Source organism: Nerophis lumbriciformis, linkage group LG30, assembly GCF_033978685.3.
Source record: "Nerophis lumbriciformis linkage group LG30, RoL_Nlum_v2.1, whole genome shotgun sequence".
Lineage (NCBI taxonomy): Eukaryota > Metazoa > Chordata > Actinopteri > Syngnathiformes > Syngnathidae > Nerophis > Nerophis lumbriciformis.
In genome coordinates this window covers 12,428,413-12,454,721 of record NC_084577.2, presented here as the reverse complement: position 1 = coordinate 12,454,721, position 26,309 = coordinate 12,428,413, and the positions used below count along the sequence as shown (strand labels likewise).

The 26,309-nt window shown below is 37.6% G+C and overlaps 1 protein-coding gene across 13 annotated transcripts in view; it reads right to left on the bottom strand.

Moving 5' to 3' along the window:
* Nucleotides 1-26,309, bottom strand: part of LOC133572676 (uncharacterized) — a 73,223-nt gene that overhangs the window by 24,552 nt on the left and 22,362 nt on the right. For 10 of the 13 annotated variants that reach the window (XR_009810567.1, XM_061925555.1, XM_061925551.1 and 7 more), the window contains 17 exons: nt 25,615-25,667; nt 25,027-25,132; nt 23,362-23,421; nt 19,466-19,552; nt 19,179-19,262; nt 17,869-17,957; nt 17,715-17,799; nt 13,522-13,638; nt 12,469-12,563; nt 10,549-10,630; nt 7,206-7,318; nt 5,076-5,241; nt 4,852-4,958; nt 4,626-4,659; nt 2,947-3,041; nt 2,654-2,765; nt 2,394-2,477 (listed from right to left, as the gene is read on the bottom strand). Coding sequence is in view for 12 of the 13 variants with exons in the window: in XM_061925555.1 (XP_061781539.1) it covers nt 2,394-2,477; nt 2,654-2,765; nt 2,947-3,041; nt 4,626-4,659; nt 4,852-4,958; nt 5,076-5,241; nt 7,206-7,318; nt 10,549-10,630; nt 12,469-12,563; nt 13,522-13,638; nt 17,715-17,799; nt 17,869-17,957; nt 19,179-19,262; nt 19,466-19,552; nt 23,362-23,421; nt 25,027-25,132; nt 25,615-25,667 (1,569 nt within the window). In the remaining variant the exon portion in view is untranslated. The remainder of the gene's footprint in view (nt 1-2,393; nt 2,478-2,653; nt 2,766-2,946; nt 3,042-4,625; nt 4,660-4,851; nt 4,959-5,075; nt 5,242-7,205; nt 7,319-10,548; nt 10,631-12,468; nt 12,564-13,521; nt 13,639-17,714; nt 17,800-17,868; nt 17,958-19,178; nt 19,263-19,465; nt 19,553-23,361; nt 23,422-25,026; nt 25,133-25,614; nt 25,668-26,309) is intronic. The other 3 variants (XM_061925552.1, XM_061925554.1, XM_061925557.1) reach the window with 3 other exon arrangements.

Below are 26,309 nucleotides of genomic sequence, written 5' to 3'. Positions count from 1 at the left end.
TGGCCATACCAGCAGCACACCTGTCTCAAACCTGACATCATTACAATTTAAATGGCTCAATGTTATGATCAAATGACAGCAATCATTCACATGAGATTATTTTCAAATATACGTGATTTGGCCCACTTACGATGACAATAACAAAAAAGTTTTGTTTTTCATGAGCTGTGTACTAGTATGGTATGTCTGGTGGGAGGCCTTCTTTGGAAATAATTTGTACCACTTTCTGAGATCAGATTTAGTTCCCCTTAAAACATTTTCATGTTGCACAATTAGATGTAAACATGGGATAAAGTGTATATTCCTGTAACTTTCTGTCTGTATAATATATATTTTTATTTGCATTTCTGTAATCAAGTAACAGCATTTCATGATTAATATCTATAAATGAACATTCTTATTAAACGACTGTAGAATAAGCACACATCTGATTGAGGAGTCATAGTATAAAGAACTGGAATTTAAACTTGATGTGTGGTGTTGGAGCTGTCTGACTTTTTATGTGACCTTAAATGCATCACTGGCGAAGTGCCATGATGAGTGCATGTGTCGACGAAAGTGAGAAAGAGCGAGCGGCTGCTATTGATGACAGATGACAAAGAGTTGGTTTTGGCCTGGTTTGTACGGCAGACAATGACTGGTTTTGCTAAATCTAAGTTTTGTACAAATGTTTTTGATGTGGTTACGGCCAACAACAAAGATATTTGCTCAATAAAGTGGTCGATGGAAGTCCTCTCCTCCTTAAAGCGTCTTGACAGACATTACAATAATTGAACTGTGTTGACGAACAGGAGCCCTGAGGGTTTTGGGCCCCCCCCCCCCAAACCTATATGTGTGTACGTATACACACACACACACACACACACACACACACACACACACACACACACACACACACACACACACACACAGGCATTTTATATATAGCCTAACGCTTTGACGCTAATAGGAATGATGGCATGTTAAGGTCAGCAAAAAGTTTAAAAAGAGCATCAGACTTTGTTTGCTTCTGTTAGAACGCTACTTTACTTGTTACAATTATTTTTAAGACAATATTTTGGACAAGTACTGTTGCAGGTGGTGGCTTAGTCTGCATGCATTCAGCACCAAAAAAGGCACTGATAGCTTCTTCTTATCTGGTTACTATCATTTGTGCCATTCGGTACCCATCCCAACTTACTACTACCCACACAAGCTATTTGATTGAAGCATCTCACTTGTATTTTCTCATTGCCAATTTTGGAGGTGTTGAAATTGCAAGTGCCAATCAGGAGCATGTATGTCAAATGTGAATTTGCATCAAGCTATCTTACTCCAGCCCATGGGTGTTAAACTCATTTTCACTGAGGGCCACATCACAGGGCTGCTTGTAACTATAATTCAGGAATATAAATGTATATGTAATCACCCCATGATATTATTACACAATTGCCTATGCATTTGATTTTATATTTTCTTTACATACACTTTTAAAACATTTTTTTTCCCATTTTGCCATAAAATGTACAGTGTTTTTATAGAAAAACGGTATTAGTGTTTTGTTTTTTTTACAGTAAAACTCTTATTTAAATGTTTACAGTGTACAATTTGATGGATAACTTGCTTTGAAATCATAAGTCAAGCAGATATTTATTATTACTTTTGCTTTAACTATAAAAAAGTTTGAAACATATGATAGTATAATATTTGTTGCATTAGTAGATAATATTAAAGTTTAAAATATATGCAATTGCATTCAATACATGTATTTTTGCTGTCAAAATGAAAAGAAATAATTAATTTAGTAAGAAAAGATAAAATACTTTTATGGCGCATATAATTGCAAGGCTTTCGCTGGCCACATTCAATAATCTGACACTCAGGCCTTGATTTTGACACCTGTGTATCAGGCATGCTTGCTTTGTTAGCATGGACAGTTGCAAATTTACCAAAGTAGTCGAGTAAATACGCCCGCCAAGTGCTTAACCCGATGCCAAGTCTGCAAACGGACGTGACGTCACTTGCAACAAATGTATCGAATATTGCTACCATTTGATTTTATATGTGAATGTTGTCTGTCTATCTGTGTTGGCCCTGCGATGAGGTGGCGACTTGTCCAGGGTGTACCCCGCCTTCCGCCCGATTGTAGCTGAGATAGGCTCCAGCGCCCCCTGCTACCCCAAAAGGGAATAAGCGGTAGAAAATGGATGGATGGATGTATCAGCACCTGGTCGTCAGAATGCAATTTGGTCGGTATTATTAAAAGTACTCAATTCTGTACCTGCCCCGTTATGCAAACACATACCATATACAAGTAAAATGCCAATGCATGACATTGGGTACACTGTGGGTCTACCTGTTGCTGTGGTGTAACTGCTAAGCATGTCGGAAATAAACTAGGCTACAACCATTACCATTACCAGGCTGGGTGGAGTATGAGATACTGATTCTTCTTGCCTGGTGCTTATGACACTCAAGAATCCACTGATAAAAAGATCCTGACAAAGTAAAAAGGAATATTTCATTACATTTGTGTTTAGGAAGAGGGATAAAGAAGTAACAGACTCTTCTCATGAGGCATTAAATAGATTCATTAACGTTACGAGAGGATAGACTTCATTAATACAATAATCAAGATGGTTGTGAGAAACATAACATAAGAACAGCTACTCACTCCAAGGTTTTGGATAAGCCCCTCTTTGGCCATGTCTTTAGCTTCTATGTCCTCAACAGCATCAGCGCGCTTGCGTTCATGCTCCTGATCCACTTGGTGATCATCATCTTGGCTATAATGAGAAAAGAAAATAGATATAATAATCTTTTCAGTTGACAAACAATATCAAGAGCATTGTGTCAGTGTAAGTGTAAACACATGCAGCAGTGATAACTTCAAACAGCGGCTTTGGTCACTTTAGTGGTATGACAAATCTCATCATCGTCTATTCATTAATTGCAAGAACAACAAACCTTTTGGAAGTTTCAGTGTCATTATCCTCCTCTTCTTTACAATCTGAATCCGATTCAGAAGCAGAATTGCTGGATTCCAAAACCTCTCCCAACCGCTTAAGGACACAAAGAAATAACTTGTAAGGCACTTCTGGGTTTCAGGCACAGGGCAAGAGTCCCATTAAGCTAATTAATTTATATACATCAGTGCAGATTTGGGTGTATTTAGAAAATTTTGGAGGCAAGTATACAAGCTGTCATGAAAAAATATTGAAATGGGATGGAGTGGATTTATAACTCTTAAGAAAAGATTTGAACTATTCATCATCACAGAAGTCGACTGTTCAAGTTACTGCTCGACCACCCTTTCTTCTACACTCACAAGGATTTTAAAGTAGAAAACATTGGAGGCACATCATGTGTTTACATCTGGAGGGCTCCACAAATTAAGCGTTAATCCGTGAAAGACAATATTGGACTTATTCGTGCATCGGGTAGTAACGTATTTGATTGACATTAACAAGTGCCATAGAGCTGATTGTGATACTAATGTTAAAAAGGATAACTTTAGTTTTTTCAGTTGATTTCCTATTACAAAGGCTGTCATCTACTTTCATGTCCGCAATTGTTTTAATAGTGTGAAGTTCATGTTTTGTCTCATTATATAGCTATATTGCTGTTGTTCAGCAATGTTTGGTTTCCAACAATATTTAGCGATATCAAGATTCAGTATGCTGTTGAGCCTATGAGGGATCTATTAATCTAGTTTGTTAATACTATTAAGGATATTTTACTGATGCTAACAAACAGCACCAAAGACACTATAAAGGCATCCAAGTCGAATAAAAAAACTTAGCTTTCCTGTACAATAACAACTTTAAGTTTCAGTTTCTGTTATGAAAATTGACAAAGAAAATACTGTCGATTGGGTCACTAATCACAGTATTTTTTACTAGGACTTTACATAACTTTTATTTCCAGAACCAGATGTCTTCAGTTATATTTAGGTATAGCAACCATAACATAACTTAAAAGAACACAAATTAATGTGATCTCTTGTCCTTAGTTTACACTTAGTTCTACTCTCAAACACTACCTATGTAGTAAAAAAACAAACCCAACTGCATCACAGAAAGTTTCTCAAACAAATCAAATGTTCAGACAAACCTTTGACGAAGAGCATGTTCCGACAAGATGAAATTAGCGACATGTTGGAGAGCCATTTCCCTCTATGCTCTTTTGTAATTTCCCAGACTTTATTTCTCTTTATGAACCATTTTTTTCCGGACTCTATTAAAAACTCTTTGCTATCTCTCTTGATTCAAAAGCTTGGAACAGCACAGCAAATCTGCATTTTCAGCACAAACTCTTCACTTACCGACGTGTTTTCCTCTTGATTTATTTCTAGGCTCAAGCTTTTTTGCCCTCCAAGTGCATAACGCCGCGACGAAACAAAGTGGACGTGACGTCATATGAAACCCAGCAATTGTATAGGTAGTCTTATGTTATAGATAACACAGATGCATTTTCATTCATTCAGGGTGAACTAGACCCTATCCCAGTTGACTTGGGGTGAGCGGCGGGGCACACCCTCAGTCGCACATACAAACAATCATAAAAGAGGGGAGCAAAAACTTAAATTTTGCGTTTATATTTTAGTTGCGTGTAACAATATATGACAGTCTAATACAGCCACTCACTCCATGTGCTTTACTTGGCTCCTCTTTATCACGGCTGCATGGAAAAGGGAGAAATGTATGAATATAACAGATGATTTTAGTAAACGAGACAAGATTGCAATTACAAACCTCATAAAAGAGTATTGTTAGTTTGCTTAGAAAGATTTGAAAAAATGACAGTCTGGGTTTTATAAATAATACCTCAGATCATAGTCACCGTTTCATAAACGACATGAGACCAACAAACCTCTTGGCAGCCACATTCCCCTCATCCTTCACTTTGACATGGACTGCAAGGCATGCATGCTGATTGTCAGGGCAAACGCAAGTGTGGCAGTCCATAAACACTTGTGTCTTCAAGACCCAAGAAAGGACAAAACTAATTGTCAACTAACATTCAAGTTACAATTCAGGTAAACTCGAGTGAACATGGAAACATGATGCCAATAATATGTAATGCATGTACACTACCTGTTGATTTGGCGATTTGGTATTGTGGCCATGAGAACAGGTCAATTCCCCAAATTGTTTGGAAGGCCTCTCTTCTTCCTTGACCTGTTTGGCTTCTGAGCCCATAGCACCATCCGTGCCCTGGATGGGTTCCTTACAAAAGGAGCCGTGTCCAGGCTCATCTTGACTGCAGGGAGTGGTAAGGAGATCCGACAAAATATTCAACAGAGGTTGTTTTGATAACCACAATTCTCACGGTCAGTGATACAGGATTTAAGGGTGCACTCACACATAATGTAAAAAGCTTAGTGGTCACTTTAGTGCGGTCATGTTTAAGTTGATATGCATAAAGTAAGAGGATTAGACTGTGTATGAAACGTGACTTGTTGCCAGCCAATCACAGGGCACATATGTCAAGACTAGACTATTGACACTCACATACACACATTCACTGTCAAATTAGTCTGTAATTAACCCAGTCCTTCCCAAATAGTGGAGTGGTGTGATGGCGGAGAGGCATATTGATGCACTTTAAAACTTTTAATTTACAGACTAAAGGAAAATGTTAATAAAGTTATTCTTTGTTGTAAGTTGATCCATATTTATTTTGTCTCATTTTGTTTTCTTTAATGTTAATAAGGATACAATGTTATGCAGAGGTGTACTTATAATAATGCTTTAGACAAATGATCCCATTTATAGTTGCGGTGGAGAGTGGGTGTGTGGGGGAGTGGAATGGAGGGCATTAGCGGTGTGCGAAATGTTAGCACTAATTAGCACTAATTTGACCAGACACACATCTTTTGGCGACACGGCGGAAATCCGAAATATTCACAGAAAACCTGGAGAAAACATGCAAAATAAAAAGTAAACACAATAACACATTTTTATAAAGGGTCTCTTATCAAATTTACAATTTTGTAGTATTTTTGTAAATCAGATGTATTTGTGGTATTGAATAATACAAAATGGTAAAAAACAAAAACAAAGTGGATAATACACAATAACTAAACAAAAACTGCTATTGGCTCCCATTTAAGTCATTTGGGTTTTGCCCTCAAAGCCTTTCTGTATCCAGAGACTTATTCCTTGAGTTTGTAAACATTAACAAAAAGGACCCAACATATTTTATAATAATAGGAAAAAGATAAATACTGATGTAATCACTTTAGTATTGTTATACTGATGCCACACTAGGTATCGATAGTATCGACATGTTGATCGATTACCCCTACTTTACATTGAAGCTTTAGCGATTAGCTTCTTGTGTCATTCTGAATAGTGTGTGTGTGTGTGTGTGTGTGTGTGTGTGTGTAGCATGCTTAGCAATTCCTTATCTAATTGTGGTGAGGATTAGTATCTTGAAAGCGACTCCGCACCATGGGTACATGATGTGTTCGTTACAGCTTTCTTTTAAATTTGAGGCCAGTGTTCTGGCAAGACATGCACCCTTATGGAATTCATGCAGTTCCTGCACATATGTAACAAAGGATCCGGAAATGTAATCATCCCCCGATGCAATCCCACAATCGGGACATTTCTAATGCAAACTATACACAAAAATGCCTAAAGGTATATTTGAACCTTTGATCTCCTGACGGTGAGGCCAACATGCTGACCACATTGTGCAGCTTTAGGGAGTAAAACTATCTACATTATTTGATTATATTACCAAACATAAGGCTTTCTTCTAACATTGACTGGGATTATAAAGAACAACCTTAGAGGCGATTTTGAACTTTGTTTGTGTAAATACATTTTTTTCAAACAAAATCTGCTGGATTTTTCTATGGAAAACATGTGGTATGGTATGGGAGCAGTAAGCACTTGCTAGCTCACATACTCCATCCCAATTAATTTTGACTCAGAATAATGATGTCACACTTACATTAAATACATTACACTGTAGATTGTACAATGTAGAAAGTCATGGTGCAAAAAATGTTTCTGAAAACATTATATTGGCAATATCTTTAAAAACATTTTTATCACCTGCTTACCCTGACCGCACGTCCGTGGTGCAGTACAAGTCAATGTTATGGCAGTACATTACTTATTTGAGCACATTTACGCCTTAAAGTCTGATCTAATTTTGACCACTAAATGTCCAATTATCGCTGATTTCTATAAAGGAAAGTAAGACCAACACACCTTTTGGTACCCTTGGAATCCTCATCCTCATCCTTTCCTTGTCTGTGGAAATCTATCGCCAGATGACTGTCAAAGTAAACAAAATAGTTGGAGTCCTTAAATCCTCCAGAAAGCTTTAGGAAACACACAAAAAGGACAAAACACCAATTAACAATGGTAGTTTCACTTCAACTTATTGATAAAATCCCAAGAAAGCACAAAATATTTGTGTACCAACAATGAATATGGAGGTAGTATAGGGTTAACACAATGATCCCTGCCAGCACCCAACACATAAAGACACAACGGGCTCTACCTAGAGGCAAGAGGGGGCAGAGCCCCCTCAAATAAATGTATTTCCCCCTCAAATCAAAATGTTTGAAGTTGAGAAAGTACATTTTAACACACCCACAAAATGTATTGATGGCAAGTTGACAAGCAGCGTAGAAATCTGTTGAAAAAGGGACACGCTACAACACTCGTATGATATCATCTTCTCCCAACTGTAAGTTAAAGCTGTGTGTACCGTATTTTTCGGACTATAAGTCGCAGTTTTTTCCATAGTTTGGCCGGGCTCCAGTGCGACTTATATATGTTTTTTTCCTTCTTTATTATGCATTTTCGGCAGGTGCGACTTATACTCCGGTGCGACTTATACTCCGAAAAATATGGTATTTGCCGCTTCAGGTGTTCTGTCGAAAAGAGCTACAGGTGCTATTCCTGCTTAAACAGTAAGGAAACAAATATGTAGGCTACCATATGCATCAATGTAAAACTTCCCCATACTCTAATTGTCTACATGCTTTGCTTTCTGTCCGTTAATATACAAACTGAACTTCCTCACGCTGCAATTGTCGACATGCTTACTGGTCAGAGAACACAATGAAAAAAAATACAATTTAAAAGAACAGGGGAACTGTTGACTCCCTGTTAGTTGGTACAGTAAAACACAACTTGAAAAAAAACATTACTTTGACAATACGAGTCTAGTCAGTGCTGTTAATTTTCTCTCTGTGTGTGAGAATACAAAAACTTTGAGGCGTGATTCCGCTGACCTGATGATATACTAGTTTGAGAAGATTGATTGAATTTTGTAAATATTGACTATTGTGTGTGTGAAGTCCTACTAAAGGTTAAATTCAGTTTATGAATTAGGCCATCAAGTTAAGATAAATATTGTGATGGTTGATAAAATGTGGATGAAGCATATTTATTTTACTTTTATTTTCTAGTTTCCCTCCAGAGAGATTGACGCCTTATTGTGGTTAACTTAGTCTTCAGATGCGACACCCAAGTTGTACAGGTGTGAAGGTAGAGGCCTGACAAAGTACAATCCTCTTCTCCAGGTTGGAGGTGGACACATACAGTAGGTCCTGATTTACTAAAGGTTTGCGTGTACTAAAACACGTGCAAACCTGATAGCAGACGCAAAGCTGATCTACTAAACGTGTGCAAAAAGCATTGTGTCTGTTAAGTGAGCAGAATAAGGCGTACAATCCATTTTGCGTCTGCAAAATACAGTATAAGCTGATCATCAAAACGCCCACAATATTGGGAGGAGAAAATGCGAATATAATTATCACGCTCAATGTGATTTATCAACACTCGTCACCTTTTTGCCAGCACTATTTCGCATTTTATTTAGTAATTGTACAAACTGACAGTTCCATACGCGGCTGAAGGATCAGTGCCTGTGCTGCACAGACACACAATGGACAGACCACAATCCTCCATCATACGTGTCAGAAACAAAAAAAATGTCTATTCAGCAAAATTATTTTATAATTTTATAGTTGCTAGAGGACCTAAAAGGCTGATTAAAACAAATTCAATTGATGCGTTTTGGTGTACTTTAGTATTTTTAAATAACTTTTGTTTTTTTCCACATAGAATATATAACATTAAAATATTTCTTAAAATTGAAAAAAAAAATTCTTGAAGTATGCATTGCTGCGTGTTGAGCGGAGTAAGTGCAGCCTCCCTCCCATGCACCTTCAGCGGTAAAAGAAAAAAGAAAAATGGTGTCAATGTAGATGCACTGCACGACTGCTTCTAAAGTGCCCATAAAAAGTAGATGTCTCCTGCATGTTTGAAAACATAAAAAAACACCACAGGTAGGAGCATGATAACATGAATGTGCAGTAAATGAGTGTCTCCATTGTCCTCATTTAAATAAGGCTGTCTGATCACTTTACAATTGTACACAGTCTTAATAAATCACCCGCAACGCGCCCACTATTAATACACGCTATTTTATAGATTGCTCATGCTATTTAATGCGTGGTATTTGGATCTTAGTAAATCAGGCCTTTACTGTAACTAACAAGCAAATTTAATGAAGAAGGCAATGTTACTACTGTATTAGCGCTGAAAAAAAGAAAAAAAATCCTGGAGCATGTACACATGAAGCTCCCTTCACATTTCTGACTGCCTCCTCGTATATGCCTGCCTAGAGCCGGCCATTTGACACTATAAGATTAAAATGGGAATAACAGGGTACCTTCAGATGCAATACAATAAGGATCTACAATAAATGGCTTTTGATAAAGATAATATATTGATATCACGATGCTGAGATTGGAGTGAAACAAACAAATTTAAAGTTTTTTGCAACATAAACAGAAATAGCGCAAAAACAATGACACTGTTTTAGTACTGGTACATTACATCTAAACACTAACAAAGGAGCGCCCCCTGAATGACATGTACGGTATTGTAATGTTTACGATGCTTTCTGCACAGAGGTGCACGTTAAAGAGTCACGCCTTTAAATGAGTGTGTCTCTCGAGCACACCGGCACAGATGACAGATAACGAAGGTTTGAGCCACTCAGTTTTTTAACCTTTTTTTTTTTTTTTTAAGAAAATAGAAGTGATGTGGACTAAAACTACTGTTCTTGTTTATAGCCGAGTACCCTGTACTACAACTTTGGATACAACTTTTTCACCTCTGATACAATACTGATATTGGGGCCTTCAGTATTAGCTGATACCGATATTGACCCGATATAATATCAGCACAAATCATACATATTTATTTTGTTACGTGGAACGTTACAAAAGGCTTGATCAAGTCTTAAGTTTTGTGTGTCGTACTATGTACAGTACATGTGCTTTGTTGACATTTGTTTTCGGATCTCAAACTGAAATAGTTGTGATAGTTGGCCATATTGACATATCGTTACACTCCTAAAAATAACGTATCAATAATTACACCACTATTTTGTAACTCTGTGTCTCCCAACACTGGTACTTTTAAATGGTCACTTTCACAATATATGTAAACCAATCAGTGACTGTAGCTTGTGTTTCAAACATGTCCAAAAAATATTTATACTCAAGGCCAATATTCTTTAGTCACTAACCTTTGGTTTTTTTAAAGGTTCCTCTTCCTCCTGGTCCTCAACAACCGGAAAACTGTTGGTGTCTTCACCAATGAATTCTTGGCTACAGGGAGACATAACAGGAAAACGAGTAAAGACAATACCTCAGGTCAAGTTTGGAGTCAGTCCACCAGTACAACAGGGATTCTTATAATGCAGTTGAGGGACCCCAGAGGTCCACAAACTATAGGTTGAGCTCCTTTTTTTTTTTTGCAATAAAAAAATTATATTATGGCGTGTTGGTAAAAGTACATTACTGCAGTATATAAAACATTCTGAGCTAATATATTTTCACTTACAGAATCAGATAACATTTTAATAAGAAGCAGTAATGATAAATAAATGATAAATGGGTTATCATTTATTTATCATTTATACTTGTATAGCGCTTTTCTACCTTCAAGGTACTCAAAGCGCTTTTGACAGTATTACCACATTCACCCATTCACACACACATTCACACACTGATGGCGGGAGCTGCCATGCAAGGCGCTAACCAGCAGCCATCAGGAGCAAGGGGTGAAGTGTCTTGCCCAAGGACACAACGGACGTGACTAGGATGGTAGAAGGTGGGATATGAACCCCAGTAACCAGCAACACTCCGATTGCTGACACGGCCACTCTACCAACTTCGCCACGCCGTCCCCTTTGTAATGATACTAATGTTTTCATTGTATTAAAGTTAAAAACAATTAAATATTCTTTTTTTTAAGTTTAAATTCATTTAAACTTCTAAAATAAATTTTGCCTGTTACAGTCTTGTTACTATTTTTTGAAAGGTCTAAAATGTGTTACTTAAATATGTGAATTTAATTTCTTTAAAACAGATTTTAAGTACTTTGGTTGAAATGTTTGATATCAGGGGTGTCAAAAAAATAGATTTTCGAACTAATCGTGATTCTTATTTGTAACGATTCTTATTCGATTTATAAAATCAAAAATCGATTTAATTATTATGTTTTTTTAAGTCTGTCCTGTCCAGCATCTCAGACAAATTATATTTTTGATGTAGATGCCCATATGTGGGGCAGCACGGTGGAAGAGGGGTTAGTGCGTCTGCCTCACAATACGAAGGTCCTGAGTAGTCTTGGGTTCAATCCCAGGCTTGGGATCTTTCTGTGTGGAGTTTGCATGTTCTCCCCGTGACTGCGTGGGTTCCCTCCGGGTACTCCGGCTTCCTCCCACCTCCAAAGACATGCACCTGGGGATAGGTTGATTGGCAACACTAAATTGGCCCTAGTGTGTGAATGAGAGTGTGAATGTTGTCTGTCTATCTGTGTTGGCCCTGCGATGAGGTGGCGACTTGTCCAGGGTGTACGCCGCCTTCCGCCTGATTGTAGCTGAGATAGGCTCCAGCGCCCCCCGCAACCCCAAAGGGAATAAGTGGTAGAAAATGGATGGATGGATGCCCATATGTGCTGCACAGATTTACTTAAAATAAAGAGAAGTGTGGGTTACTTCTCTTGTTGCCTCATTTATAATTGACTTTATTAAATGTTTGGGTAGAATTTTATTAAACAAAACCAGTTCTTTTGGGTAAAATATACATTTATCAGAGCTGTGTATCTATTTTATGCAGGAATGTAGTTAATCATAGAACTGGCAGCCAAAGTTATTAAAAAGTATTGATTTTGAATTGAGAATAAATTCTGAATCGAATCATTACCCCCAAGAACCGAATTGAATCGTGTGGTGCCCAAATATTCACAGCCGTATTTGATATAAATAAAAAAGTACAAATGACAGTTTTAAAAAAAAGTCAATTATAAGGGGGCCTTTGGAAAATGTTCCTTCTTATCAGTGATTCATTGGAGCCAAGTTTGAAAAACCCTGCTTGAGAAATAGCACCACGATTGTATTACATGCTAGCAGTTTTCCATCAACACGTGTACAACAACAAACCTATTTGCAGCCTCCTCTTCATCCTCCTTGACTTCCATCTCTTGCTGACATTCGCGGTAACCGTAATTGTCAGTGTTCACATAGTTTGACGGTACCTACCGTACACAAACAAAGTACAAAAATTAAGTTTTAATGAACAACAAAATTGTCCGTATAGAAAAACTCTTTCTGTAGCTTTAGGAAACAGATAAGAACAAAACATGTCGATCAACAATGAAGATTTGCTGTAAGGGCCCTATTTTCCCGTTTGCGCAGAGGTGTTTTTTTATGTGCTTAAAGTTGTGCATGTTTTTTTTATTCACATTCTCCCATCCAGCCTGCAGACACACAGACCCAAGCAAAAGTGCTTAAGTCGTGAATGAAGGCAGGCTTATTACAAAGGTGGACTTTGCCATGAGACCTTTTTATCTTAGCTGTGCGAAAATCATGAAAACACTGAGATTTACTAACATTGAGAATGTCATTGAAATCCATGAAAAATATAACACTTTAGATTTAAAAAAGCCGATCATTTCAGGCAGTTTGTCATGTGTACGTGTGACGTCATGTTAATGTAGCAACAGCGTCTTTTTTCTAGTTAGATGTGAATAGTAATTTGTAGATAAAACTTTCACCCAATTAGTGTGGCCACCCTGGTGGTATTTGTGATATTAAGAGTTCAGAAGCGATCAGAATAGATTTGATAGTTTTCTGGAATGTTTTTTTTTTTTCCCAAACATTTTATTATGGGTGATATACGCTGCATTCAAACTTCAAATACATCCTAATATTTCACCTTATTTTTATTGCAGCCTCAGGCGTTCAAAGGACCAACAATACTTCTATTAGAGAACATGCAGAAGGCCAGATTTAACAGAGAACGCCCACATTTAAGGCTTGCTCCACCCTTTTTTTCACCTAAGTACATGAGAGAATAGGGCCGTAACTGAATAATGCCAGTGGAGACTGAACAGACATGGACACCAGATGTGGTCCCATAGATAGAACATGTAAACAATAAAAAACATACAACTAAGGCTAAAGAGAGGATATTCTGTGCACAGTGAAATGTACCTGTTGCTGTGCCGTTCTACTATAAGTTTTGTTGTACATTTCTTCTTCTCCTGGAGGATATGAGTCACTGTCTCTGTGGTCTGGAGAAAGATGTTTTCTCTTGCAGGGCACTTTTAACTTGGATCAAACAAAAGACAAAATGCAGCTTGTTGGTGTGTGATGGTAGGCTATAGTACCGGTTCTGTACACAACTCTGTTTTAAAGGGGAACTGCACTTTTTTTTTTGGAATTTTGCCTATCGTTCACAATCATTATAAGAGACAAGAACACACAGGTCTTTTTTTATTTTACAATTTCAAAGACGATAAAAAACGCTTGAAAGATGCGGCTAACGGAAGTCACCGTTGTAGCCTTTAAAGCCCTCTAAAACAACTTCAAAACCCTCCAGCAACGTTTTATATACACACTGCAATAATGTAGTAATACACATGTACATGGCAATATGTACCGTGTTTTTCGGAGTATAAGTCGCTCCGGAGTATAAGTCGCACCGGCCGAAAATGCATAATAAAGAAGGAAAAAACATATATAAGTCGCACTGGAGTATAAGTCGCATTTTTTGGGGAAATTTATTTGATAAAACCCAACACCAAGAATAGACATTTGAAAGGCAATTTAAAATAAATAAAGAATAGTGAACAACAGGCTGAATAAGTGTACGTTATATGATGCATAAATAACCAACTGAGAACGTGCCTGGTATGTTAACGTAACATATTATGGTAAGAGTCATTCAAATAACTATAACATATAGAACATGCTCTATGTTTACCAAACAATCTGTCACTCCTAATCGCTAAATCCCATGAAATCTTATGTCTAGTCTCTTACGTGAATGAGCTAAATAATATTATTTGATATTCTACGGTAATGTGTTAATAATTTCACACATAAGTCGCTCCTGAGTTTAAGTCGCACCCCCGTCCAAACTATGAAAAAAACTGCGACTTATAGTCCGAAAAATACAGTAATATGTTCAATATTTACCGTATTTTGTTCATTTTAATCATTTCCGAGATTGATTTCTTCCGCACATTGATTTCTGTTTCCATAGCAGCGCACTCCTGACTTCTGGCAGCAAATGTTTGTTCCTACTTCCGGAATCAAACACAAGTGTTTTCTAATCATGGCAGACTTGGTACAGACAACGAAGAAGATTATTTTTGGACAAATGAGGATTTACAACCTTATACTTTTGAAGGTATAAATCAATATAGAACTTGGAGCCAAGCTATTTTGACATAAATGCATTGCTTAACCAAAATCAACAGGAAACGTCCCCAGCCAGCTGGACCAGACCAACAACTGTCAATCGAGTGAGTCACTTTATTATCGATCATGATACACGCAGCACGCTATGCGTGTTAGTACAACTACAGTGCATACGCTGTCTGGTTAGCTGTGTACAAACAAAACATGAAATGTGGGCTAATACTATACAGATACTTTAATATGATTGTTCATGTTTTTCAGTCAGTACAAATTGGTGTTGTATCGCAGTATTGTGCATTACAAACTCAAACGAGTTTCGTGTTGACGTAGAAGCTTGCCTATCTCTTGCCATAATTAGCTTTTATAGTTATACTGTAGCATGGCAATATGTTACTACGCTAGGAAAAGAGTTCCTCAGTGTTTGCTCTTACAATACACAATGTCGCTACAGCTTGGTTACTGTGTGGGTTATGGAAAGTAAAGTATTGTTGACAGTTTTTGAATGCATTTTTAAAGTGATTTAGAGGTAGAATTGATTGCCTCCATTCGCTGCATTGCTAGCCACCTAAACTAGCCGATTTTTATAAGTTAAGTGTCTCTGATCAGGATTGTGAATGATAGGCAAAATTCCAAAAAAAGTGCAGTTCTTCTTTAAGGTCACAACTCGATACATTTTCGGAACAGTAAGGGAATAAAATGCTAAAGTACTTTTTAAAATGAAATATGAAAAGCCTCTGATGTTCTGGCTTATAATTCTCAGATAAATGCAATATTCAAATATAATAATTAAATATACAGTTGCGATCAAAAGTTTACATACACTTGTAAAGAACATAATGTCATGGCTGTCTTGAGTTTACAATCATTTCTATAACTCTTATTTTTTTGTGATAGAGTGATTGGAGCACATACTTGTTGGTCACAAAAAACATTCATGAAGTTTGGTTGTTTTATGAATTTATTATGGCTCTACTGAAAATGTGACCAAATCTGCTGGGTCAAAAGTATACATACAGCACTGTTAATATTTGGTTACATGTCCCTTAGCAAGTTTCACTGCAATAAGGCGCTTTTGTAGCCACCCACAAGGTTCTGGCAAGCTTCTGGTTGAACTTTTGACCACTCTTCTTGACAAAATGAGTGCAGTTCAGTTAAATTTGTTGGTTTTCTGAAATTGACTTGTTTCTTTAGCATTGTCCACACGTTTAAGTCCGGACTTTGTGAAGGCCATTCTAAAACCTTAATTCTAGCCTGATTTAGCCATTCCTTTACCACTTTTGACGTGTGTTTGGGGTCATTGTCCTGTTGGAACACCCAATTGCGCCCAAGACCCAACCTCCGGGCTGATGATTTTAGGTTATCTTGAAGAATTTGGAGGCAATCCTCATTTTTCATTGTCCCATTTAAAACACCAGTTCCATTGGCAGCAAAACAGGCCCAGAGCATAATACTACCACCACCATGCTTGACGGTAGACATGGTGTTCCTTGGATTAAAGGCCTTACCCTTTCTCCTCCAAACATATTGCTGGGTATTCTGGCCTAATAGCTAAATTTTTGTTTCATCTGACCACAGAACTTTTCTCCAGAAGACCTTATCTTGTCCATGTGATGTCAGATGAAACAAAAATTGAGCTGTTTGGCCACAATACCCAGCAATATGTTTGGAGGAGAAAAGGTGAGGCCTTTAATCCCAGGAACACCAGCCCTACCGTCAAGCAAGGTGGTGGTAGTATTATGCTCTGGGCCTGTTTTGCTGCCAATGGAACTGGTGCTTTACAGAGAGTAAATAGGACAATGAAAAAGGAGGATTACCTCCAAATTCCTCAGGACAACCTAAAATCATCAGCCCGGAGGTTGGGTCTTGGGCGCAGTTGGGTGTTCCAACAGGACAATGACCCCAAACACACGTCAAAAGTGGTAAAGGAATGGCTAAATCAGCTAGAATTAAGGTTTTAGAACGGCCTTTCCAAAGCCCTGACATAAACGTGTGGACAATGCTGAAGAAACAAGTCCATGTCAGAAAAACAACACATTTAGCTGAACTGCACCAATTTTGTCAAGAGGAGTGGTCAAAAATTCAACCAGAAGCTTGTGGATGGCTACCAAAAGCGCCTTATTGCAGTGAAACTTGCCAAGGGACATGTAACCAAATATTAACACTGCTGTATGTATACTTTTGACCCAGCAGATTTGGTCACATTTTCAGTAGAGCCATAATACATTCATAAAACAACCAAACTTCATGAATGAACAAGTATGTTCTCCAATCACAAAAAAATAAGAGTTGTAAAAATTATTGGAAACTCAAGACAGCCATGACATTATGTTCTTTACAAACGTATGTAAACTTTTGATCGCAACTGTATCATACAGAAAAAATAAAGGATGCTACATCTGTCCAATGTAGGTCAATATACTATATTACACTATAAAATACTTGTGTTACAGGCGACAAAGCAAATAATTTTAATTTTCAATAATATATCTCATTGACAGCAAAAAAAAGGTGGGGTTCAAAAATTGCTGCACTTTGGACACACCTAGTTTGCAGCATTTTTTTTTAGCAAAGTGCAACAGTAACAGTTTGAACAGTGTGTATTATTTTAATTTCATGAACAGTGTGTATTATTTTAATTTCCTGAACAGTGTATTATTTTAATTTCAGTAAATGAAAGTTCATTACCAGTAATAGTTCTATCTAGTAGCCCTGTTCTGGAGCACTGCTGAACGATGGCGTCACACTGCTTTCGTTTACCCTCTTGTCGGTTTATGTAATTTACCAAGAGGCTATGTGTTCAAAAACACAAGACTTTTACTGCAGACTAGGGTTTCTGAACACTCCTCAGCACTATTGCTAGCCATGAAGCCCGCGGGTCAAAGGGACTGAAAATTTGAATACCTGTACCGTTACATCCTTTCTGTTTCAAATTTGTGATTGGGAAAACAAATTCCTGTATGTATGTTTGTATGTCAACTCACACTAGGTTTATTGATAGATTCTTCTTTGTCCCTGTTCTGTTCGTCTATTAAGTCCAATACGGCATCTGTGCTCTGGATGTCTTGGCTGCAGGAAAAGAAGGGAAAAGAAAGACTGTGGTCATGGTAGCAGTTTGCAATTAAAATGTGAACAAACCATTTGGCAGCCTTCTCTTGTTTGACATCCATCCTCTGCTTTCTGTCACAGACAGCAGAATTCTCTGTGTACTCAAAGTCTGATGGTGCCTACAGCACACATATAAAGCAGGAAACAACTTGTCAATTAACAATGAGTTTCAAAAAGGAAGAGTCACTGTGAAATGTACACACAAGGGCCCTGATCTACTAAAATTCAAATAATACATGCTAGATAGCGTTTCAAACTATAAAATCGTCTGTACCACAAGTAGGTTTGTTGCATCTACTGAGACTGCGTGTACAACTGATAGCAAGTGCAAAAGTGGTGATCTCTATTTCAATGAGGCATTTTCGTCTATACCGGGCATCACTATGGAGACACCCATTTCCCTTCACATTTATGGCATCATGTGGTCCAACCTGTAGCGTTTCATCATGTTGGTAAATGCAGCAGACACATATGATATGCACCAACTTGAGGCTATCTTGAAGTGCGATCGAGATGTGATGAAAACATTTCATATTGAGAAAAGTTTTATAAAGACCGAAGTAATTTAAAAAATGCCATCTGAAACCAAACCAAATCAATTAAACCACAGTAGGGAAGGGATTCACATGGCCTCATTCCTGGGTGGATCTTTCGTGAGAGGAAGGTGGGAGGTTAATTTTTTTTTTGCAATGCAGATTAACCTCATATTATTATACATTTGTCTATGAATTTGATTTTGTTTACATACACTGGAAGAAAAAAAAAGATTTTGTTTTAACAAACTGGCAGCTCAGTTGCCAGTTTTACCGTAAAACATGCAGTGTTTTTTAAAGCATATTTCTTTAAATTAAATAAAAGGTATTGTAGTTTTTTTAAGAAAAATTCCGGCACCTGAGCTTCCAGTTTTTGTACCAAAACATTTATTGTCTTTTCACAGTGTACAATTTGATGGATAACTTGGTTTGAAATAATAAATCAAGCACATATTAATTTTATTTGAACTGAAATAAAGTTTGAAATGTATGATAAGTATAATACTTGTTGCATTACTGGATAATGTGAAAGTTTAAACGATATGCAATTGCATTCAATACATGTGTTTTTTCTGTCAAAACGGAAAAAAGCTAATACATTTATTAGTAAAGAATATATAAAATACTTCAGTAGCGCATATTATTTCAAGGCTTTCGTGGGCCACATTAAATGATGTGGCGGGCCAGATTGGACCCCCGGGCCTTAAGTTTGACATCTGTGCTTTAGGGAGATCAGGCCCAAAGTGTAATACCATCACCAGAAACACACAACAGTATGACAAAGGAAGCCGAGCATTGTGTAAGCACCTGTTGGTCTTGTAAATCAGTACTGCGGCTTTCAGGTGACTGTGTCGTCTCGGTCAATGGACTTAACTCAGTGCTAGTTGTCTCCTAACATTAGACATACAAAAATATGTTTTTTTTTAATGTTAACAACATTTAGGTGAAACAAAAATAACCTTCATGTGAAATTGGTTTATTTTTATATTAGTAGGGATGGACTGGTAACTGAATTACCATCACTAGAATCACACAAACAGGATGACATTATGGCCAAAGCGGAGCAGATGTGTGTTTACACAGGGCATGTGTACCTGTTGCGCTGTTGTCTCAGTAGTGTCTGATGACGTTTCTGTCTCAGTGGTCTCATCTGATGTACTTTCAATACTGTCAGTTGTATCCTAACAAAGCACAGAGAAAAAACCTGATAATTATTTTAAAATGTTAGTGTGACATCCTTTTTTGGGACTAACACTTTTTTGATTTGATATATTTGCAAATATAGAGTGGTACCTGCACTCCAAATTGCCCCAACTTAAGAGTTATCTCTTGGCTAATTGTTAAGCTTTAAGTTGCAAGTAAAAATTTGAGTTACAAGCATCTCCGCCATTGGTTGGCAAAGAAAAAGCACATTGAACCCTGTAAGATTTTGCCAAAACATTCGGTCTTATTCGTTAGCATTAGCTTTTAACTACAGATCAACATCTTTGTTTTCCAATCATGGGAAGGAATAAAGTGAGTGTGAAGGGCACTGCTGAGGAGAAGAAACTGATGATATTCATTGAATTAAAAAAGGAGATCATCAAAAACATAACCCAGCCTGTCGCCAACTTGGCAAAGCAATTTGAGCGTATCACTGCTAGTCTGCACCATACTGAAGCAGAACTGAAAATATATAAAGCTGCTGATATGTTTGACTGAGAAACAGCTGGAAGGATATACCGTAGAAGTCCACTCTCTAAGGTAAATGCTGTGCATTATTATTACATTATATAGAGGAACCTCAATTTACTAATGTCAAAAACAGGGAAGTCCTGTTTTGGGGTTGTCTGGCAAACATCCTGTTTTATGTTGAAAATCGAATCCTCCTCTCGTTTCAGACCACTTGCCCTTCCTCTTGTGTCACTGGTCTGATGTCTCTCCTGTTTGCCTGATTGTGCCCACCTGCGTCACCCTCCCTCATGTTTATATAGTCCTTGTCTTCCCCTGCCTTGTTGCCAGAGTACAGGTATATTGTCTAGTCGTGTACCTCCAGCCGTCTTCCACAGTCTTGTCAAAGCCGCTAAGTATTGCCTTTTGATTTCTCTGTACCCTCTGAAGAAGAGTGATTTTGTTTTGCTAAAGTTTTTGGTCAGTTTTGTTTGAGCTAATTTCATAGTGCTCTGCCTTCTTTTTTCCCCTCCTCTTGGAGCGCTTTAATTTGTAGATTTTTTCTTAGCTCTTTATAGAGTAGTTTCTGTTTATAGTGTTTTGTCTCTTCCTCTTCGTGAGCGATTTTCTTTTTGTGTAGCTAATCATAGATTGTTGTTTTTGTTATTAGATCAGTGTAAATTTTGCTATCGCCTTTTTTCCTCCCTCGGGAGTGATTTTCTGTTTATTGTTTGACGCCCTGGGCTACGTTTCCTCTGTACTAGTCTAGTGTATCAAGTATAGAGTTTGTAGCCATTTGTTTATTCACTCTGTCTGACGAGAGTTCATAGAAAACAGCAGAATTAAAGCCTACGTCAATCGTTTCCCGTCTACAACTGAGTCCTCATTCTTGCCAAGACCTAACAACGAATGCCTCTATTTAGGAACCTTTACATTGCGCTAAATATATCAACCCTCTCTCGGCGTACGAACGCTTCATTCATTCATTCCTTAATTTTTCATGCCATTTTGATTACATCACTTCCTATACACATAGGCACAGCCTACATCACATACTGTTTGCATCCTACACACAGGCGCCGCAATTTCGAAGCGCTTTGACTGCTAGCCGCACTTCTAACTTGTTTATTTCCACAATTGTACCTTGTGCCGGTCAGAGCTCTGACAGCCTGTCTTAGAGATCACTTTGTGTGGTCAGAAACGCTTTAAATGTGTCTACACTCTCTCAGTCTCGCTGTATAGCTTCGGGTTACTAGGCAGCTGCTTGGAGCTAGCATTTTAGTTAGTTAGCCTATGGTTCGTGGCCCCTTTAATTCAAAAAACAAGTCCACAGTTTAAACCATTATAAAAAAGAAGGAAGTTTATGTGGTTGCTGACTTGGCCAAAGACTAAATATATTCGCAAGGACAGAGAGAAAGTGCAAGACGAGGTCGAAAAGCTGTTGCTCGTATGGATAAAAAGCAGCATACGGGTGATAGCATTTTTTAACCTATCATTTGCAAAAAGAGTCACTATTTATATGGCGACTTGATGTTCAGAGGTGACCATGCTGGAACCAGCACGGAAGAACACTTTAAGGCGAGCCATGGGTGGTTTGAAAAGTTTAAAAAGGGGTATTAGTAGGCATTTACAGAATAGTGCGGCATGGTGAGGCTGCGAGCTCCGACAAAAGTACCGCGGAGGACTTTATCAAGCATTGACTTCACTGATTTTATCGGCAAAGGGGGATTTTTTTCCGCAGCAAGTTTTTAGTTGTGATCAGACCGAAAAAGATGCCACAGCAGACCTTTATTACAGCATAGAAGAAGACACTACCGGAACACAAGCCGATGAAGGATCGCATCATACTGCTAGTTTGTGTTAATGCTAGTGGTGACTGTCAGGTGAAGCCACTGCTCGTTTACCACCCGAAAGTTCCAGTGTTCAACAAATGCGACAAATATTTGCAGACACAAGGTAAAAAGATTTGTTTTTTATTGTAGCAACATGGTTGTTAACGTTTTGGAGTGCATCAACAAGACTTTTGCGTTTGAGTTTGCCTTTAGAGTAAGCTTGCTGTAATGTTGTTTGGATGAAAACAGATATTGAGTCGTTACCCGCTTATGTTGGTTTGATATATACAGTACCGTATTTTTCGGACTATATGTCGCAGTTTTTTTTCATTGTTTGGCCGGGCTCCAGTGCGACTTATATGTTTTTTTTCTTTTTTTTATTATGCATTTTCGGCAGGTGCGACTTATAATCCGGTGCGACTTATACTCCAAAAAATACGGTATTTGCTGTACATTAGGGTCTTCAAAGTGTAATTTTTAAAAATTGAAATAGGGACTTTTGTCAAGGCTTGAACCAATTATCTATGTTTACATTGTTTCCTTGGTGAAACTCTGCTTCATTATACAAATATTTTGGTTAAGAACACATTAAGTTCGTAAATCGAGGTTGCGCTGTACTTCACTGTAGCTGTTAGAAGTAAATTCAATTGTTTTGTTTTATATATATTTTTTATCTACAAGCTTGTTTTTTCTTTTTAAAGGGCATGTTATGTGTTAACACTGCTGTTTGATTGATTTCAACTAATTTCAATGGGAAACGGTGATTTTATACAAGTGTTAAAAGCTTTGTCACAGAACCTAAGCTTGTAAGTTGATGGGCGACTGTATTTTAAAATTTTGTACACAGTGTGTGTACCTGTTGCGTTGATGACTTAGAATGTCTCTTGTAAATTTTTAACATGGGCATCTGTGCTACCAGTTGTAGATTGATGCCTCTAAACAAAAACATACCGCCCCGATTTTTTTGCCCTCAAGTGACACAGCATCTGATTTTTTTTGCCAGTCTAAACGCTACATTGTGCTTCAAATCTGATCTTTTGGCATCAGATTCAGACCACATCCGGAGGTAGTCCTGAATCCGATTGGAATCTGATATTTTCAAATGTGACTTCAGTCTAAACGCAATGTGAAAATGGATATTTCATCACAACATCCGGTTTCGGCTTCTATTAAGACGTCCAAATTTTCGGTGCATCACTTGTCAATAGTGCGCAAATAATAGGCTGTATGTAATATATGAACATATATTTTGATTCCGAAGAAATAGCAATTGTTGAAAGACCGGAATTGACGCTGTGGCGCATTTGCAGGTCAGTGAACATATTGTGTTGGCAAAGAATGAGGAAATGTTAAGTGTCTGGATTTTGAGTTTTTTAGGTGTAGAAACATGTATTATGTTGTGGCGGTGCACCACGATTAAATACAATATGGGGTAATCCTGTCTCTCTTATACACGTACGTACGCTCGCCAACACACAAGCACACAGTTCTTAAACAAAACGACTGACCTGTGACTGTAGTGCAACTTGTTCAATGATGAGAAGGATGATCTGCTGTATAATACTGTACTGTAGTGAAGAGAAAACGTTGAAGATGAAACAATATAAACAGGTACTGTACAATACTGAATAGTACTGATGTAGTATTGATCAGACGTAGTTAGGCCTGGGCGATATGGCCTAAAAATTCAGATTTCAGATTTTTTTCCTCTACTTAAAAAAAAAAAAAAAGGAAAGAAAAAAAAAAGAATCCAAATGACAAGGACTATTTAAAACAAGTTTCTTTTATTTGATCAAAAATTAGTAGTTTAAAATGTTACTGTATACACTACAATTTACTCAGAGTAAAATTCTAATTTGAATAATGTTATTTTTAGACCAGATAAATTGTTATTTTTATGGAATCATTTTCAAAGACCTAAGTTAAGAGCTTCCCCTGGAAAGCAATACTTTTGTCTTGAATAAAATACTTCAGTAAACAAAAATGTAGCATTGCACATTGCATGCAAAATTGTATTCATATTTTTGGTTCATTTCGGTATTTTAATGCTTGGAGGTTTAGACCAGAAAGTTGTAGAAAATACCCCCCCTAAAAAATCATGGATAGAGTGTAGATACAAACTTTGCACCCCGATGTGGTGAGGGATGACTGTAGTCGAGTGTTATTCTAATCTTTGTATCTTACTATAAGATGAGAAAAGCCCTCAGAGAGCACAAAGGAGCACCAGACTCCATCTCGTAGTAGTAAATAATATTTTATGAAAATTCTGAATCCAGACAGTGATCCGGGTCAGATCCAAAATCAAATTACTTGTTTATCCCATTTCTGGCATTTCCTGAAAGTTTAATTAATATTCATCCAAACCTTTTTGAGTTACGTTGCCACCTAACAGTATATATAACCTCCTGCCGGAGGTATATACTGTCGGAAGTAATAATGCATATTAAATCTGTCCTTGGTTGGCACAATTAAGAAAATCATTAATTGGCTGCCAATGTCTTAAAAGGGTTATATTTTATTTTTTTCTACATTTAAAACTGTTCCTTGTGGTCTGCATAACATGTAATGATATGCAGACCCAAAATTTTGCATTGATTAAGTTTTACAGACCGTCTTAAAGCCGCTTTCTGACCGTCTCTTTAGAATCCTTATTTATGTGCCTCCACTTAATGCAGCTGAGAGGCTCCAGCACCCCCCGCGACCCCAAAAGGGACAAGCGGTAGAAAATGGATTGATGGACACTTCAAGTGCGTCTTCTCCCCGCCCTCTTTGTTGTCGTTTTTAGCACTTCCGCAGCAAATCTACTGACCGATATAAGTTCAAAATATATGCTACTTTGTATTAGAAATGGCAACAGCGGAGGATACATGTACATGTACGAGCCAGTCTGCTCCACAAGAGGATAGAGGAAAAAAGAGCTTATTCACTACAACGTCAGATTGCAATGGCGGACTCGCACAAAGCTCTTTGGGGAAATCTGTACTATGTATGAAAATATTTGCTGACGACACTTTGTAAAAACGTCACAAATTGGGCAAATTCCAAACTGCTCATTTAAATATCTCCGCCATGCCTTCATGGTTTGATTTAAAATTTTCGGGACTTATGCAGATTCCAAACACACAAAAATAGGTAAGAAAAGTTGGTTTTACATAATAGGTCACCTCACCCACCATTTTGTTGAGAGATTCTTCGTCCGGTACATTATCAGGGTGCTCGATGTGTTCATTCCCCTGATCCACCAGATTGTCTTCTGATTTTCCCCGAGACTCATTTGGGCTGCAATTAATAGGAAGGTAAGGAAAATGTTGTTGCAGAGGTTTTTCAGTAAAAAAATAAATAAACAAAACAGCAAACCTCAGGATAATCTTTTGCAGTAAAATCCGCCCATTTGTTTTTTTTTTGTGAAAATATTTTTTCCCACAGAAAAAAAAAATTTAATTCGTCCTAAATCAATATTAATCTATAAATGCGTGATTATAAGGAATACGATATACAGCATAATACGGCATTTGTGCACGTAACGACGTGATGTAGATGGTGGCAGAGGTAAAAGGAATGCAACGTTCGCTTACTTAGTAGCGAGCAAACAATGGCAACTAAAAAGAGCTAAATCTAATTGAAAAGTCACTTTAAATATAAATTGTAGGACGTCAACATCAAGCTAGCAGAACAGTTTGGATGGGGAAGGGCAAGCCAGGTTGCTTACACAGAAGCATAATCCAGGCTTTATCAGAATGTCAGCAGTGTGAACAACAAACCTCTCAGCAGCCTTGTTCTCTTCATCATTCCCTTCTCTGTCATCCACCTCCTGCTGTAACAAATAGTCAAACGGGTTTACTTTACAATTTGATACAGCAAAAGAAAAAGTATTTCATCAACAATGGGGAAAATATATGCAAAATTGTTTAATAGGATAGGACAATACCTCTCTGAGGACCCTATTCTCCCGTGTGCTGAAAGGGCACCTATTATGCCAAACCTACTATTTTTTTAAATCAATTTGTACCTCTTTTTGTGTATTTTCACACCCTTGTGACCGTTTTGAACTTATTTTAGCTTTCGCTCTGTGTGTAATATTTTAGTTCCTGTCCAGTGCCTTTGTTTTATATATTCACTTCCTCGTGTCATGCACAGGCGTCCACATCTGCTGCCTGATTGGCAACTGGGACACACCTGCAACCGGTTGCCAATCAGTCTCCTATTTTGGTCGGGCTTTGTCGGATCATTGTCATTTACCTAATGTTATGCACAGCTTTGTTCTGCGTATAGTAAGGACAAAAAAATTCAGTCTTGTGCCCTGATTAGTTTCACTCGCCTTCTTTTGTTCCTTTTTCTTTTCTTACTTGCATGTTTTCCACTCAGTCATGAGTCTGTTATTTTATTTTTTATATCACATCATTTTACTAACCATCTGCTTGTCGTCTGCTGCATCTTAGGGTCATATCGCTAAAGC